The 18,494-nt window shown below is 40.6% G+C and overlaps 1 protein-coding gene across 8 annotated transcripts in view; it reads left to right on the top strand.

The window, feature by feature from the left end:
- The window catches only part of EBF1 (EBF transcription factor 1), a 443,435-nt gene that overhangs the window by 321,831 nt on the left and 103,110 nt on the right, over positions 1 to 18,494 (top strand). For 4 of the 8 annotated variants that reach the window (XM_064278925.1, XM_064278923.1, XM_064278928.1 and 1 more), the window contains exon 9: positions 1,210 to 1,343. In XM_064278925.1, coding sequence (XP_064134995.1) covers positions 1,210 to 1,343 — 134 coding nt within the window. The remainder of the gene's footprint in view (positions 1 to 1,209; positions 1,344 to 18,494) is intronic. The other 4 variants (XM_010592220.3, XM_064278924.1, XM_064278934.1 and 1 more) reach the window with 1 other exon arrangement.

Here is an 18,494-nt window from a genome sequence, read left to right as displayed (position 1 = left end):
TTAGTTTGGATATTTCCAAACTTCTCTGTGTAATTTTATAAGATTAATTTGAATCAAAATCCAGCCCATTCTACTTGTTTGTGTAGTGGCACGTGAGCAATGGTCCCACCAGGCTGGGCTTAACATTTTCTTTTCTTCTTGCAAAAGTTAAATTATGATCTGTTGCCAAATTTGACGAAGTACAATGATCTTTTGCCAATCCTCTCATTGGCTTTGATGCTTGGAAAGTCAGTCTTGGATACTTAAACTTTTTATTAAAGAGGAGGGCCCCATTTTTCTCTCCTTGCACAACACATCCCTCAGCGTGGCAGTGTGGAGTTTAAAAATCCTTGGTGGTACCTCGAAGTGCCCTCTGAAAAATTTCAAAGATGTGATCCCAGAATTACATTTATACTCTAGCAATTCTGTTGAAAGTACGCCGTGCTTAACTGTGTAAACCCCCTCCAGTCACAGTATTTACAAATATTTCCCATCTCCAAGGACCATTTATAATGGAAAAAGAAGATACGTGACATTTTGAAAAAGTCAGTTCTAGGGTTTAAAGCTTGGGAAAGACAACAAAGCAAAGGGCATGTGGAGGCTCTGTGGTCAGTCCTGACTCAGCTCTTTGGTTACACAATTCACCCTGAGTGACCTACATTCTCTGCATCTGTAAAATGGGATCCATGACGTTTATTTGACAAAATTGTAATGGTTTCTCATGTGAAAGGTTGCTCTGTGAGTGTTACAGAGAGAAGGCATGGCGCAAGAATAATTTCCTGCCTCTGCCTCCTCTCTTTCTTAGCTTCCCATTGAACAGACCTGTTTATCTAAACAGGTATGAGTTTTCTTTTCAGGAAATATATTTATGAAGCAAATATAGAAAGTTTATGGCATATTCCAAAATTTGCCTTTCTAAAAAAAGAATCTTTAGCGTTGCATAAATTTAAATTAACTCCTGGGTTTTATCTCATAAGATTTCAGGTGTGATAAAGATTTGGGGGAAATATATGTATTCTTAATAGGAACCATGAAAAGAATGCTCTTAAAAATGAAATTACGCCCTTAGGTTTCAGGTCCTCCTGCAGCTAGAAAATGCTGAGATCTTGAGGGACTTTCCGTTAGTAAAAAAGATAAAAGATTTTTTTTTTTTTCTTTTTCTCAAGTCTCCCATCATTAAAGTTTGGTTCTAACAGCAGACTCCTTCTCTTTTTCATGTGTGTTGAAAAGCAGCTACTCCCTGTATCAAAGCCATCAGCCCGAGTGAAGGATGGACGACGGGAGGCGCGACTGTGATCATCATAGGGGACAATTTCTTTGATGGGTTACAGGTCATATTCGGTACCATGCTGGTCTGGAGTGAGGTAGGTGTTGTCTGAACATTAATATCTAATAGCTTGGTCTAGTCGAGGGTACTGTCTACACTTGAATTTCTAATAGAGTGTGTGGAATTTAGCAGTGGCACTCTGGGTGGGCCAGCCCCAGTCTACAGAACTTTGGGGCACTAAGAAAGATGGGTGGGGTTTACCGGGAGGCAACACTTTCTACTGGACCAACTTCCACCCTCTGCCCCATACGCAGTGGGAGAGCTTCAGTTTTGTAATTTACCCTCTTGGGTTTGCCATGGTGTGAGGGTTCTATTGAATACCGGGAACTGAAAAGGAGATGCAAAATCCCATGATATACAGGATAAGCTCCATTTAAACTTCAGCAGGTTAGTCTTATCTGTGGATGGTGTGTAGATGGAGTCTACTGTAGGCTGATCTTCAAGGAATGCCATTCAAATGACAGTAATAATCTAGGTGTAGGGGGATCTCAACATACTCAAGGACCCTTCATCAGAGAGTGAGTGAGGTGCCTAGAAGAACCCAGGGCTTTTTCTGACCCTAGGGTTTTACAGCTCTCAGGCATCCCAGCATGTGACTGCAACCATATGAAAATGACTGTATTTGTGCAGTGCCTTCCAAACACTGTGATCATTATTTTAACTTGCAGTTGACTCGTCTGGCAATCACCAACATTAGCTCAAGGCTACAGAACATAAACATCAGTATTATATAGATGCCATGGCAAACTTGCCTATACTTTTTAAATCGTGAACCTAGATTTCTCAGCCAGCATGCCTGCAGCTTCTTTCCTTTTACCTCACCAAAGTTTAGAATAAAATGCAGTGATAGGGCTGCAAGGCACCCTAGAGCACATTGATCCTGCTTGTTTTACAAAGAGTCATATTAATCACTAAACTTTATCGAGCACTTACTATAGTGCAGGCATTGTGCCGAGCTCTTGACACACATCACATGGCTTTTCTCTCAACCCTATGAGGTAAACACTCCTGTGGTTGTTAGCTTTGGTGGAGAGGGTCCCGACTTATGGCGACTCCGTGCACAATAGAATAAAATGCTGCCTGATCGTGTACCATTCCATGATTGGTTGCGGGTTGGACCATTGGGATCCATACGGTTTTCATTGGTTGATTTTTGGGAGCAGATCATCAGGCCTTTTTTCCTAGCCCACCTTAGTCTGGAAGCTCCATTGAAACCTATTCAGCATCATAGCAACACACAAGCCTTCACTGACAGATGGGTGGTAGCTGTGCGTGAAATGCATTGGCTGGGAATTGAACCTGGGTCTCTCACATTGAACTACCAATGTCCCCTTTAGCACTTATCTTTTCTTGATGAGGATACTAAGGCTTAGAGATGCATAGCTCCATAACCAGCCCGCAGCTGGGCAGAGCGCATAGAATTTAAGTGATATGTTTGTGGCTGCACAGAGAAGTCAGTAGCAGAACTTGAGCTAGAACGCAGGTTTTCTACTTCCATTTCTAATTATTCTCCCATGAATCCACTGTATAGCCCGTGTAGATGTTTTATTTGTGTTTTCTCTTTAGCGGGGCCAAAGAGTTGAGCAAAGAGTTAAGCCTGTGATGGTTGGGTATGTTTATCTTTCCAAAGCAGAGCTTGTCCTTTTTTGTAAGCCTTCCTTGTGCACTTCTCACTGCCAATAACCCACTCAGACAAGCCCCTTGCCAGCATGTGCTGCCTCTGGCTTTGTTTTTCCCAAGCAGCCAACAAGTGATATGCTCTTGGCTAGAGAATCAAAGCTCTTGTAAAGCTGAATCAGAGATGGGTTTCTCTGGCCACCCACCCAATTATTGTCCAAGTTGGAACATCCCAGGCATGAGAGGTGAACTGAGCTCCCTCTGCCAACTGCATTCCATTCTTTATTGGAACCATTGGGTTGTGAATTAGAAGCATCACCTTCATGTTTTGCTGCCACCTTCATGTCTTATTCCCTGTTCACTTGGCTACATGTGTAATAGCAATCCTCACAAGGACAGCCTCAACCAGGTCCTCTGGGCTGTATCTTCATCACTTTCTCTCCTTCTTCCTGTTGCTTTTCATGGAAGTTGGGGGAAGGGAAGAATAAGAACATAATATTGACTTCTTGCTTCATTTCACTGCAGTCAAAGTGAGGCCTTGAAGAGTGGGGCTCAGACTGTAACTTGGAAGTAGGTCCCTTTGACCCTCTGAGAATCAGGTGGCTTAGTCTGAAGCTTCCTTTAAATCTCTGTACCTGTCTTAGCCTGAGTAGACTGAATTGGTATGGAATAAGCACTTGACACATTAGGAAATCATTCATTTTCCCCTTTTGCCTTGTTGCTGGTCAAGGTCCCCCTTTCCTCCCAGTTTCCCTTTCTCATCTTTTTTTGGGATCAGGTTAATAAAGAAAAAAAAAGTTGCTGTTGAGGTGATTCTGACTCATGGCGACTCCATGTGTGTCAGAGTAGAACTGTACTCCGTAGAGTTTTCAATGGCTTATTTTTCAGAAGTAGATGGCCAGGCCTTTCTTCTGAGGCACCTCTGGGTAGACTTGAACCTCCAACCTTGTGGTTGGCAGCTGAGTGCATGTTTAACTGTTTGCGTCACCCAGGGGCTCCTAGGGAACAGGTTGTTGTTGTTAGCTGCTGTCAGGCCAGCCCTCAACTTGTGACGACCCCATGAACAAGGGGATCATACCATGGTAGCATTAGCCATTGGATATCTGCAATGGAGAGCTTGAACTTGGGCAGTTTTCATAATGATAGTCCTCACATTTCAGAAAAATGAGCTTTGCATGGGTCACCCATTTTGTTAATATTCTTAATTATTTACATATTAAACGTTCACACAAGCTTTTTAACAGACAGAATTTGCCTTTCTTTTAGTTCAGGGAGAGGATTTGGTACTGCCCTTAATCAAAAAATCCTTTGTGGAGTGGTGGGAAATTGGGAAATAATTACATTTACTTATGGTTTGTCATACGTAGACACTTTATGGGTATTATTTAGTCCTCCTAACAGCCCTGTGTTGGATATTCTTATTATTCCCATTTTACAGATGAGGAAACTGAGTATCAGAGAGGTTAAGAACCTTCCTCAAGACCATAGTGCTAGATAGTGATAGAGATGAGATTTGAATTCCGCTTGGCACAGTGGTTAAGAGCTTGGCTGCTAACCAAAAAGTCAGCAGTTTGAATCCACCAGCTGCTCCTTGGAAACCCTATGGGGCAATTCTACTCTGTCCTATAGGGTCGCTATGAATCAGATCTACTCAATAACAACGAGTTTTTTGTTTGGTTTGTACTGTTTTTACAAAAGAAATAAAAGCCCAAGTTAATGAGAGAGCAAATGGACTCTTGAGGGAGAGAGAAGGACTGAAAGAGGAAAGAGAGAGAAAAAGACACGTATAGGAAGCCATTTAGAATTCTAGTAGAAGCAGTAAAAAACAGCAATGGTAGTAGTAACGATGGTTTTGGTTTTTAATCAAATAAAACCACATAGGGCAAAAAATATCATCCAAGTTTGGAACCATTTCTCAAGGCTTGTATTAGGTAGAACCAGAACTCGACACTGTAAATATTTAAGAGAGGACAACTTGAAAAAGCTGTGGAAAATGCAAAATATGACTAGTATCAGCTAACATTCACTGGACACTTTAGTTTCTGCCAGGCACTATGTGCAGTGTTTGGCCTGGCTCTCATGCATGCCTCACAAGTATATACAACACTGCTTCCGTTTACTGATGGAAATTGAGGCTTGGGGAGGTTTTAATAAGTTACTCAATTATCAGGTGGTAGAGATGAGATTTGAACCCAGGGACTCCAACTCCAGGGCTTACTTTCTTAAAGTTCCATGATTTAGCCCATGCCAAGATTTTTACCCCAGGGTTTTACTTCATCCGACCAGAGTGTTCTGCCCACCATTGTCATTGATTCCTTGTGGTGGAGATATCTTGACAGTTACTATCATCTTCCAAAGTAAGGTAGAATTGGCATGCGGAGAATCAGAGAGTTGAGAGTGATTCCTTCATTTTCTAGCTGTACACGTTTGTGGTTGGAGCCACTGGCTTCTAGGAAGACTTTATCCTTCTGAAGTAAAGGATACATATCTTGTGTTAGGGACAGAAGACAACCTCTCCCTTCATCTACCTAAGTGACCTTGGGCAAGACAGTTAATTTGTTTGGGCCTCATCTCCAGAGGAGGACCCCTATCTAGCCAAAGTCATTGCCCCAGGATCACACAATCTCTTGAGGTTATGCCACCCCTAAGATCCAGTACTTTCTAGTTCTCAGTAGACTTTCATCGCTTCTCCATTTCCTCACTCTATGGCCCATAGCACCCAGGAAGCAGGCTGTTGGGCTAGGACGAACAGATAACATTTTAGATTAGCAGCTGATGCTATTATTTGGAGTCTTTTTTTAGCTAAAGAATTTAAGAAAGAGCCAGGGAAAACAGGGCCAGCTTAATTTACCTTCATCTGTGTTCTTCCCCTACCATCCCAATCTTTTGCAAATGAGTAGTTCAGTTTAGCTCACTGATTGCCCCCTGAGGGTTAGGAGAAAGAAAGGTGGCACTCCATTGTCCTAACTCAGGGCTGCCTTCGGAGAGCTCCCAAGTTCAGAGTGAACCGCATGGCTTACTTGGGAATTTGGTTTGCTGTCTTTGTTATTCTTCCTTCATTGTTTCTTCACCTTTCTCCTTTGCCTCTTTTTAGAAATTATTTTACTGATATTCTTGTGTTCCTTACTCTACCTTACTCTAGCAGAACTTTTAAAAATCCTTGTAGTGTTTTATATATAAATTCAGGAAAGCCAACAAGGTTGTGTGTTAATTTTTAATGTGGGATAAGTTTTTTCTTGACCAGATATCCACTTGATTGTTCTTATTTTCTCACCAACACGTGATTTAGAGCAGGAAGGTGTTCATGCTCCGGGTCTGTGGAACTAATATTTATTTTAATATCTCCTCTGAAGTCCTTTAATTTCTGAACAATGAATACTGGTTGGCTTGCCTGCTGGGCATATAGCACTGTTGTGGGTACTATGGGGCTATTAAGACAAATTCCGTCTTGTGGGATTTGATGTTTTATTTGGAAAGACAGCTTGCTCCTATGAAGCAAATTACAAAGTTATATAATATGCTTATATAATCTAGTATTAAATTTGTGGTTTACAATTCTAGGCAAGATTCTATAAGGCAGAGAGAGTGCTGTAGTCAGAGTAGACTGATCACATAGGTTAAAATGTACTAATGTACCATGTACTAATCTCCGTGCAAGGTATTTTAGGTTTCCACATTCATTTTATTTATTCATTGACATATCTGTGATAATTCATACTGCTAAAGGTATTTAAGCTGCCTGTAAAGAAGCATTACAGTGGGATTGGCGGGGAGCAAAGGGTAGAGGGAACTGAGGACAGTATTCTAACCAAGGGTGTAGGCTGCATGGAGCAGTGGTGGGTACAGAGTCAGTCGGGAGACCTGGATATTAACTGCAGTCCTTCCGTTGCCCAATGATAGGATCTAGATTCTAGTCAGTGCTGCCCATTGGGCCTTAGTTTCCCCATCTGAGAATGAGCGGCTTAGACTAAGTTCTCTCTGTTTAGTCGGTGCTACGATTTTAAGAATTCTTCTATCTAGAGTTTATCCCTCTGAGAAACCCCCTAAGTAAGGAGAGAGTGGTGATGGGTGGGAAATAGCTTCTTTTCTTCTACTATTGTTCTTTTTTCCTCTAGAACCCACTAGGGATACACAATACCATGTTTATTTGCAAAAGGATTCTGTGAACTTCTTCACACCAATTTAATTAGGTACAAAATTGGATCTCACTATTGATACGTCTTCAGTCAATATTTTTACTCCTGTGTCTCAGATTCAGTTATCTTATATAAATCTAAGACTTCTACCACAATGTTGCCCTAATTCATCATCCAGTTAGTTCAATGGAATACTAGTTCTTTGAGATATTAATAGGTACCCCATGAGAGATTAAGGAGGGAGGTTTTTCCAGCTAAGTTTGGAAAATGTTGAGTCAAACAAATTCAGCTGGTCCTTGTTTAAGGCCTTTGCAGAGCTTTTAAGTTGCTACAAGCACTGTGAATACCGAAGGTGCCCCAATGCCCAAACTTTTGTGGCAATGAGTCCTTTTGTTCAGGGACCTCCTTACAGGAAAATATTTTGGTGGTGGCTGAGGCACATTTGGATTTCATATTAATGAAGCAAAATTATAAGATTGAATCATGATGTAATTGGGTTGAGATAAATGTGAGAGAATCATCTGAACTATTTGCAGAGTAATTATTCAGATTAGACCAGGAATGTGTAGCTGTTATTCTTTTATGTTGCAAGGCTTTGAACAGTGTTTGTTTAATATTTTGCGTTTGGTTTCAGCCAGTGCACACTTGGCACTAGATGTCATTTGATTTTGTAAGGCAGCTATACTTAAGGATTGCCTGGACCACTTAGCTCAGACGGGAGAAGCTGAAGGGTATGTGTCACTGTATATTGCCCCTGTATGGGGCTGGTTAGCCTCATATAAGGGCTACACAGGATCTTCTTATCCTCAGTTATATGCTTTCTTCATCCACACTCCAAGAATCAGGGAGAGGTCAAAGAAACTGCTGAGGGGAGACCTGTGGGCCAATATAGTTGGGTATATGGCAGTTTTGGGGGCTGAATTCCAAAAGTGGAAAACAAGATTTTAAATACAGTTCTTGATTTCTTGTTTTTTTTAGATCTGTCTCTACTTTCCATTCTCATTTGGACACGTAGCTCAGAGGAATGGTTGTAAATAAATAGCATTGCTCCTCTGTGATTTTAAAGAATGAATGGCTCAAACGCAGGCATGTATCTCACTGGAAGTTCCCCAGGCCTTCTTGCCAGGTCTTGATTTTTTACTGAACCACATGTAGAGTCACAGAATTTTCAGGGGATTGAGGAACTTTTCCAGTCACCAAGCGCAAGTCTTATTTTTTAAGTGAGGGAAAAGAGGCTCCAGAGAGGTAAAGTAGCTTGCCCAGGGAACACATTCGCTACTTAGTGTTGGAATTACAGCCCAGTTTTCCTGACACCAGGCCTCCCCCTCAATTCAGCTTTATGCCGTACCTGGTTTTCTCCTCACCTTTCCACAGGCTTTTAACATACTTCTTCACATTTACCAAACCTTGCTAAATTTTACACATGACGACACCAGCACCCTAATTCTGTTCTCTATATCACGCTGTGTGCGAGATGTGTGTGTGTGTTGTGTGCCGTCAAGTCAATTCTGACTCATAGTGACCTTGTAGGACTGTGTAGAACTGCCATATAGGGCTTCCAAGGAGCGGCGGGTGAATTTGAACCTCCGACCTTTTGGTTAGAATATGAGCTCTTAACCAGTATGCCGCCAGAGCTCTGTATATGAGATACAATCCCAGTAACATGAAAATGAAAATTAAGAAAGATGGGAAAAGACAGTATCTCAAAAATAATTTTATAATATGAATGATATAAATAATTCTGTATCTACTTATTTTGCATCTATTTAGGCTCACCTGTGTAAGTTTTGTGAAAAGTTGGTTCAATAGGTGGCTTTAAAATAGTTCATAGTTGCCTATATTTTTCCAAATATAGAAGTTCCAAAGTCTATATTTAACCTGTGCTTACTGCCCACCTATGATATGGAAGGTGCTTAATGCAAAATTATAAACTTTACTTGTAAAGGATAAAAAGAGCCATCAGAATCAGTTGTATTAAACTTTGAACATGATTTTTGAAGAACAGCTTTCAAAGCCACGTTATTTTATGGAAAATAGCTTCTAGAGGAGCCAGCCTGTTTAAAAAAAATATATATATATATATACATATACATATATAGCTATTCCTATGGCCTTTTTAACACAGTTACAGCCATGCTGACTTTGTTCTGAAAATGCTTTAGTCTCTATTTTCATAGACTAAGGAGCCTGAAGCCTGTCCTCTCTCTATATTGATAATTATGAAATAGTTAAAAATGATGTTAAGGGGACATTTTTTCAGCCAGTTGTTTACAGTACATTCAGGAGGTACTTGCATGTTCCTTGATAATGGGGCCATAGAAGTGTGAAGTGTTTCTAGTTTTAATGTGACTCAAAGACAATTCACATCTGGCTGCAGTCATGTGACTTTATGCAGAAAACATCTATCTGTGTAGTATTGTACTCGTGTCAGACATGTGCTCAGTGCTAACTGCCGAAACAGTTCCCTGATGACCGGAAAGAGAAACCTTCCTCCTTACGAAACCTTCACTGGCTTCTTTCCTACAGCCACAATGTGCCTCTGTTTGGGATTCAAGCATGCCATCATAAAGCTCCTATCTTTCTTTTCAACATTATCCTTCACTGTTCATTATCGTCCCTGGTGGCACAGTGGTTAAGTGCTCGGCTGCTAACCGAAAGGTCAGCAATTGGGATCCACCAACGAGAAAGATGCAGTCAGCGTCCGTGAAGATGACAGCCTTGGAAACCTGTGGGGCAGTTCTACTCTGTCCTATAGGGTCTCTGTGAGTTGAAATCGACTCGATGGCAACGGGTTTAATGGGTTGATCTTATGTTCTAGGCGCACTGAATTCTTAGCTGCTCCTTGTGCCTGCAGTGGCACTCACAGTTTTATCTTGCTCACTCCTCCTCCCAGAATGCTTTTCCTTCTTTTTTGTGCCCATATCTTTCTGCCCCAGATCTAGTTCAAATACCGGCTTTATCTATGAAACCTTCCCTGACGGCTTCAGGTATATTTTCTCTTGTGTCTGAATTCCTGTATTGCCTTACCTGTACCATATTATTCCTTATAACTTTCTATCTTTAATTATTGTGACTTAACGACATATCCTCTCCCTTGAGGGTGGGGAATTCATGCCAAATTCAGCTCACTCGTTCACAGTGCCTAGCACCGAGCCTTGTATGTCAGAGGCATGGATGAAAATTTGTTGAGTGATGCTACTTCCACTTTCTTCCTTCATTTATTCAAACATATGCTCCTTTAGTAGCCATTGTATTCAATGGTGCTTCAAAGCGTCAGTATCTGATAGAGTGTAGTTTAGTTTTTGTGAATGCATGCATGGGGAGATAGTTTAAGTTTAGATACATTTCTTACGCAGTGAAGTATGTACAGAAATACGTTAATATAAATCTACTGGTAATGGTGAGGATTAAGTAGTGATAAAACTAACACTTTTTGAGTGGTTGATAAGCATTACAGGCATTATGTTAAGTAATCCTTGTTACGTCAATTAGTGCTGTCAGATAGCTATCCTTCTTCCCACCCCCAGATAATGAAACCGAAGGCCAGAGAGGGTAAGCGACTTCCCAAAAGTAACACAGCTGGTTTATTGGACCTGAGATTTTAACTAAAATCCATCGAACTCCAGAATGATCTCTAAACCATCTAATATGGGTATAATAAAACCTCATTTTTACAATCTCAACTCTCTAAAACTCTGTGTGAAACCAGAAGCAAGGAAAAACAAAACAAAAGTCTCTGGGGTTAACCAGGACAGTAATTCTAAAGAAGCTATGTTGTCTGTTTTCCAGGTCACAGGAAAATTAGAAGGAGCAAACTAGAGGGAGGTTGGGAGTGGAGGCGGATTGTTAGAAACAGCCTCAGTGACAGCCTCAGTGACAGCTGACAGCCTAATGTCTAGGGCAAGAACGGAAAAACTAAAAAGCAGACAGAACTACATTACTGTGCAGCACATTAATGACTGTTCATAATGACGGTGCCCTGAGTCATCGGGAAAGAGATGACAATTATATTGAATAGATTCTGTTTAAAACAGCGAGACATGTGTAATGCACTCTCAAAAGACTTCCAGCAAATGCAGTTGTATTGTATGATATTAAAGGAGATTTGACTTCAGTTTTTTGTAGAGTTTCCTTAGGTAACGACCCTCACTTCCTGAAGGGGCATTTTAAACGATGACTTATAGAATATATGTGAGAGTATCAATGTATACAGTGTGCAAACATGAACTATACCACACACACACACCATGTTAGCAAGAGCCTCTGATTAGTACTTGAGAGCTTTGGTTTCCTCTCTTTTTAGAGCTTTGAAAGACACAGAAAGTCATTTTGGTGAAAGGTGAATTCATTCCCTGCCTACTCCATCTATCAGCCTTTTAGCTCTTAGATTTTTATTTCCTAATTAATTCCATAGGCCAAGGTTCTGCTCATGTATTATTGTTAATTAGAAGCAACCAATTATATAGCTCTATAAACTGGCAACTTTGATAGTAAGCATTCAGCCCCTCCCATAAATATATGCAGCTTTCCTTTTTGTTTTGTATTTTAAATTTCAAACAAATAAACAGCAACACAGGACTCTAAGCCAGACCCGAGCAGGGACTGATGCTGCTTCTTGACTGAATTTAGAAAAACAAGCCTGGAGAAAGCACTCATTGTGTAGTCCCAAACCACAGAAGCTGGCATTCCTGGTGGCTGATCCTCTCTTTCTGGAATACCCTAGACCTCAGGAACTCACCAGCACTTTTCCAGCTCCCAGACTGTCAGGATGGGATCCAGTCTTTAACGGGGCCCAACTGGCATACCATCTACATCCTGGGAAGAGAGCTGGAGAAAGTTTATTTAAAAAAAAAAAAAATGACCAAGAATAAATAAGTAAGCCCACAAAACCAAAGGTAGTTGAAGTATAATGTATTTATTTTAGTCTTTTTCTCCCCAAAACTGGTATTTTGAAAGTTGATCTTCTCACAATTTTGTTCTGTACAATTAACTGCATTGGTTTAGGGACCTGGTTAGTTTCCTCATCAGAAGAATTGGCAAGTGTATTTTGGGAATGCTTAATGAGAATACCAGGCATTTTGTGAAGGCAAAGTGAAAAAAAGATTTTTGAATGAAGTGGTATCGATTATTATTGTTATTTTTTGAGATTCATAAGGGACTTCATTGAATCTTCATCCTAATTATTGGTGGTGGTTAATGACATCACAACATTTATTTGTTCAGTATTCAGGTATTAATTGAGTGTCTCTCTGGAGTCTCTGAGTGGTGTGGATGGTTAATATGCTTGGTTGCTGCTAACCAAGAGGTTGGAGGTTCAAAGTCTGCCAGAGGTGCCTTGGAAGAAAGACCTGGTGATCTACTTTCAAAAAATCAGCCATTGAAAAACCCTATGGAGCTCAATTCTACTGTGACACGAAAGGGGTCACTCTGAGTTGGAATTGACTCGATGCCAACCATTTTTTCTTTTTTTTTTGGTACTAGTTCTCGGACCCTGGTAAATACTGGGAGCACAGTAATGAAAACAAGAAAGACAAAGTTCAGATCCTTTTGGGGCTTATATTCTAATTGGGGGACACAGACAATAAATAGGAAAAAATAGCTACACCTCTCTACTATCTCTCCATCTGCGTCTATGCCCATGTCTATACTGAGAGAAATTCCATATAGTGTTACGTAATACCACTGACTATCCAAAAGCTAGGTTTAAATCCTCCATTTAACTCAATTCCTGAGACTTTAGTTTCCGAAAGTCTTCTCTGACATTCACACATAAAGTTTATCTTTGGGAATTCATGGAGTCCAACATATTTTGCTAAACATTGGTTTAAAACTATTTTTTTTGAAAAGACAAAAGAAAACCAGAATGTTTGTGAAACTGTACATGCCTCCAGTGGCTTTCTTTCACGTCCCCTAAGCAATCACATACTGCCTTTGAGAGAAGCAGTTCTGGGCAACAAAAGAATCTGTGTTACGAAACCCAGAGAACTCTGATCAGGGAACAAACCAAAATGCACTGAGGGACTCGGGAGAAGCTGGCGTTCTCTGATTTATGCTGTATCCACTTCAGGGGAGTAGGAATATCATATGGAGATTCAGCCAGCACAGTCACCAGGCGTATACACTGTTCATATTTCAGCTTCCTTTAAGAACTCCTGAAAATAATTTTTTTTTAATGCCATGTCTAACTATAAAACGATGAATGTTACAGCGTGCAAGGTAAACAAGTTTGCTTTTTTTGGTCACCATCACTCTGGAATCTCTTGAAAAAGCCTCAGTCAATTTGATTTCGAAGCTTTAATTATGCTTTCATGTTACAGTTTCCTTATTTAAGTGTCTGCTTTATGTCCATCACTCAGCACCCCCCGCCTATCTCAAAAGAGATGGATATTATTATCCTAATTGAGGAGGAGAGAGAATGCTGTGAGAATTATTAATACATAAATTAAAAAAAAAATTAATCTTGAAAGTGCTTTAGGGTCCCTAGAGAAGCTTTGCACAAACACAAAGCATATTTAATATTATTATAAGTACCCTCCAGAGCAGATGGAAACTGATGCGGTATGAGATGAGTAAACTGAGGCACAGAAGAGTGACAAAGGGTGAATGGGTCAGTGTGCCTTAGAACCCAGAGTCCGTGGATGGGCAACATCTCAAAACCACTGTACCAGTGCCCACTTCAGGCTTTTTCTAGTCACAAGTGTTCATTATTTTTCTGGAGGAGAAAATTCTATTACCCTTTTCCTTTAAGTCTTTGCTTCTTTTTTTCTTTTTTAACTTTTTGGTGTTCAAGGTAATTAAGGTTAGAATATTAAATCCTAAGGCTAGTAATGAAAAATCACTGGTGTGCTTTCTAGTAATCCCCGTTATTTTTTTGGCTTTGTGGCTTGGAACATCAAATTGCATTTGTTTCATATAGTTCCATTTGTTGGAAAACATGCATAAAGGCTTACTTGGACTTAGTTTTACTTTTTTGTTTTGCTGGGAAATTATTCTTATCTTGTTTTTCGTGGAGAAAGCTTTTTTTTTTTTTTATTCTTTGAGTACCTACTATGTTCCCAGAGCTTTTGAGGAGAAGCATACAATATAAGCTGTGCAGAGGTGGGGTGAAAATAAACCTATTACAATTATGAGAGAACAATTTGGGATAGTAGGATCGGACAGGCAGGGTGGTCCTGAGTCAGGGAGACCTGCCACTTCTAACTGGTTTCTTCTTCTTCTTATTTTTTTATTGAGCTTTAAGTGAAAGTTTACAAATCAAGTCATTCTCTCCTATCAAATCTTATACACACCTTGCTTGCTATGTACTCCTAGTTGCTCTCGCCCTGAGACAGCACACTCCTTCTCTCCACCCTGTATTCCCCGTGTCCATTCAGCCAGCTTCTGTCCCCATCTGCCTTCTCTTCTCCCCTCCAGACAGGAGCTGCCAACATAGTCTCATGTGTCTACTTGAGCCAAGAAACTCACTCCTCACCAGTATCATTTTCTATTTTATAGTCCAGTCCAATCCCTGTCTGAAGAGTTGGCTTTGGGAATGGTTCCTGTCTTGGGCTAACAGAAGGTCTGGGGGACCATGACCTCTGGGGTCCTTCTAGTCTCAGTTAGACCATTAAGTCTAGTCTTTTTACAAGAATATGAGGTCTGCATCCCACTGCTCTCCTGCTCCATCAGGGATTCTCTGTTGTGTTCTCTGTCAGGGCAGTAATGGATTGTAGCCGGGCACCATCTAACTCTTCTGGTTTTAGGCTGATACAGTCTCTGGTTTATGTGGCCCTTTCTGTCTCTTGGCCTCATAATTACCATGTGTCTTTGGTGTTCTTCATTCTCCTTTGCTCCGGGTGGGTTGAGACCAATCAATGCATCTTACTTAGATGGCAGCTTACTAGCTTTTAAGACCCCAGACACCACTCACCAAAGTGGGATGCAGAATGTTTTCTTAATAGATTTTACTAGGCCAATTGACCTAGTCCAGTTGGTTTCTTGATCATGCTGCTTTAACTTACCTAAAGCTCATATTCCTCATCTATGAAACAGAGCTAATAACCATACTTATCCCTTAGTACTACGTGATACAAACCACTGAAAGCATTTAGCACAATGTTTGGCACAAGGTTAGAAGACAATGAAAGCAAATTGCTGCTGATGTCACCATGGTGGCATCACCATCATCAGCTTAAGTGTGAGCTAGAGTGATTCAGATAATAAGTGCAATTGACTATTAGAGAAGAAAGTTATTCCCAAGATTTTTCTCTCTCCCCATACCCCCCAGAATTCTACAACATGTTTCCATTAATGCTTTTAAATACTAGGTTGTCGTTGTTAGTTACTCTCGAGTCGGCTTCAACTCATGGCGACCTCATGTACTACAGTTGCCCAGTCCTGTGCCATCTTCATGATTGTTGGTTTGAGTCCATTGTTGAGGCTATTGTAGTGTCTTCCAAACTAGGGGGCTCATCTTCCTCATTATATTGGACAATATTCTGTGATCTGTAGGGTTTTCCTTGGCTAATATTTGGAAGTAGATCTTAGGCCTTTCTTCTAGTCTGTATTAGTCTGAAAAAAAAAAAAAAAATGCTCCCCTGAAATCTGTCCATCATGAGTGATACCTGCTGGTATCATAGCAACATGCAAGCGAGCACAGTACAACAAACTGACAGATGGGTAGTGGAAATTCTAGGTACCCTCATTGATCTACCATGCTGGTCATACATTTAATTCTACAAGGGGCTTTTATAAAAATCATTGGAAGAATGGTCCTGTCCCATGTCCCTGTTCTGTGTTTCCATCTTTTGCAGGCATTCTTTTGGAGTTTTATTTCTAGAACTCAGAATGGTTTTTCTTGTAGATCCATGGTGGTTGAGGTCCCAGTCTGGACCACAAAACTCACATAACCCGTAATGCGCTTCAGCCTTGTTTTCAGTAACCTTACGAAGACAGCTAACACTTGCTGAGCATCTCCTATGTGCCCTCATTGTGCTTCTAGAGCTTTCAGGCTGCCTCTTGGAGTTCTGCTTCCATGTGCAGCTGCACCATTGGCCATGCATCCACGGACAATGCCCCTGTTCTCTTTCCTGTACTTCTGCTGGGCGGGAAGGCCCCATCTCACCACCTCTGTGTCTGTCCTCCATCTCTCTCACTTCCACATAGCTTGACTTTGCAACCAGTGGATGTAGGGATGACAGCAGTTGTTGTAGCAGAGTCTAACTCATGGAGACCCCAAGTATGTCAGAGTAAAACTGTGCCCCATAGGGTTTTCAATAGCTGATTTTTCAGAAACAGAGACACACCTTTCTTCTGAGGTGTCTCTGGGTGAACTCGAGCCTCCAAACTTTCTATTATCAGCAGAATGTGTTAACTGTTTGTGCCACCCAGGGAGGCTTCCACATATCCTGCCCCTGGACAGTAGCCACTTGTGGAAGGAGGCTGACCACCATGTGGCTCTTCTGGTCTTGTGCTGTGGTCTGAAGCGGATAAAGTGCTCACACAAGCAGCTCAGAGGGAGCGTAACTACTGCTGCCTGCACTTCCTTGATGAGCTGGCAGCCTCTCCCGGAGCCTTGTGGAAACCATGTGTGCTTTTTTCTTCTTAATGCCACATATTAAAAATGATTTTTTGTCATAAAATTAATGCATTGTTGTCATTGAGAATTTGGAGACTTCAGAATGAAAGGAAGGAGGAATAAAATAAAAATGGCCCATAACTTTACTATCTAGAGGTAATTTCTGTCAACATTTTGATGTTTTTCCTTCTTTTCTTCTACACAAATATATAGCTAATTCTTCTACACTTACATGTAATATATATTGTATAAAACTGATATTATTCTATTTTCAATTTTAAGTAATAGCTTTCTGTTAATAAAAATAATGCCTTCCGATGTACAAATTTATTTATTTCACAATTATTTATGTGATTATCATTTCTTATGCAAGCTTGGGAAATTATACACACAAACATACACACACACACACACACCCCTGTATAAATACACATACACAGGGTGAGAGATAGAGCAGACAAATCACATCTAAAGTTGAGTCTAGAAATAAACACTCTTAACATTTAATATAAGGAGTCCTGGTGGTGCAATGGTTAAGTCCTCAGCTGCTAACTGAAAGGTCGGTAGTTCGAACCCACCAGCCGCTCTGTGGGAGAAAGATGTGGCTTCCGTAAAGATTACAGCCTTGGAAACCCTTTGGGGCAGTTCTACTCTGTCTTGTTGAGTCTCTATGAGTTGGAATCAACTCTATGGCAATGAGTTTATCATTTAATGTGTATCTTTGTGGGCTACTTTTTTAGTGTTTCTTAACTTTTTAAAAATTTTTTTCATCATGTCACTTTTCACTGGCGTCATAGACCTTTAGACTCTTCTTTTTTTTTACCATTTAGATGAAACATGAGCAGTGGTCCTATGCCCCAGTGCTGAGGCAGTTGGATAACTAATTTTAAGAGAAACTGAGGGAATGAGCAGGTAAATACTAGCTGGGAAAGAACAGTTGACTCTTAGAGATAGATTACAACACCTAGTGGAGTCAAATATCTTGTTGAATTCTGACCTAATTTACATATGTATTTATTCCAGAAATATTTTGAAAATACGCTGCATGCAAGGCATTGAGTTAAATAGTTTAGAGGATACAAACATGAATTAGACCTTGTCCCTGCTCTCAGGGACTGTCTAATGGGAGAAAGATATGTAAGGAAATGTTTTCATGACACAATGCCAAAGTGGATGCTAAGTGCCATATTATAAATACCATATTTATATAAATTTCTAGAAAGGTACAGACAACTCTGACTCTTAGGATCAGGTCAAACTTATGAAAGAGAGAATTTATGGTCGGGGCTTAAAGAACAAGTAGGATAATCAGTAGGGGAATGCTCAGGCAAAGTAATGGCATGAATAAAGCAAAGATGTTAGGTCAGGTTGTGGTGTTTTATGTATCCGTGCCCTAGACTCTGGAATGTGGAACGGCAAAATGGGAAGCATGACTGGAAAAGTAGACGGGCTGTCAGGCCTTTGAGCTCCCTGAGCATTGTGCCAAGGAGTTTGGACTATATTTTGTAGGCAAAAGGGACAGTTGAAGGTTTAGTCAGGGCATGACCTAATGAGATTATATTAGAAGAAGATAATTCTAGTGGAGGGAGATTAGTTGGAAGGCAAATATAATATTGTAATAAAGTAACAAATGGTGACAACCTGAACAGGAAAAAGTGAAGAAGCAAAGGAGAGCCAGTGAAGTCCAAACCAGTTACCATCGAGTTGATTCTGACACATAGCGACCCTATAGGACAGAGTAGAACTGCCCCCTAGGGTTTCCAAGGCTATAATCTTTACAGAAACAGATTGCCACATCTTTCTCCCACAGACCTACTGGTGGGTTTGAACTGCTGACCCTTTGGTTAAAAGCCAAGCACTTAACCACTGCACCACCAGG

This window comes from Loxodonta africana, chromosome 2 (genome assembly GCF_030014295.1).
Source record: "Loxodonta africana isolate mLoxAfr1 chromosome 2, mLoxAfr1.hap2, whole genome shotgun sequence".
In the NCBI taxonomy this organism is placed as follows: domain Eukaryota; kingdom Metazoa; phylum Chordata; class Mammalia; order Proboscidea; family Elephantidae; genus Loxodonta; species Loxodonta africana.
The sequence above is the reverse complement of the archived record's forward strand: the minus strand, read 5'-3'. Positions and strand labels throughout refer to the sequence as shown.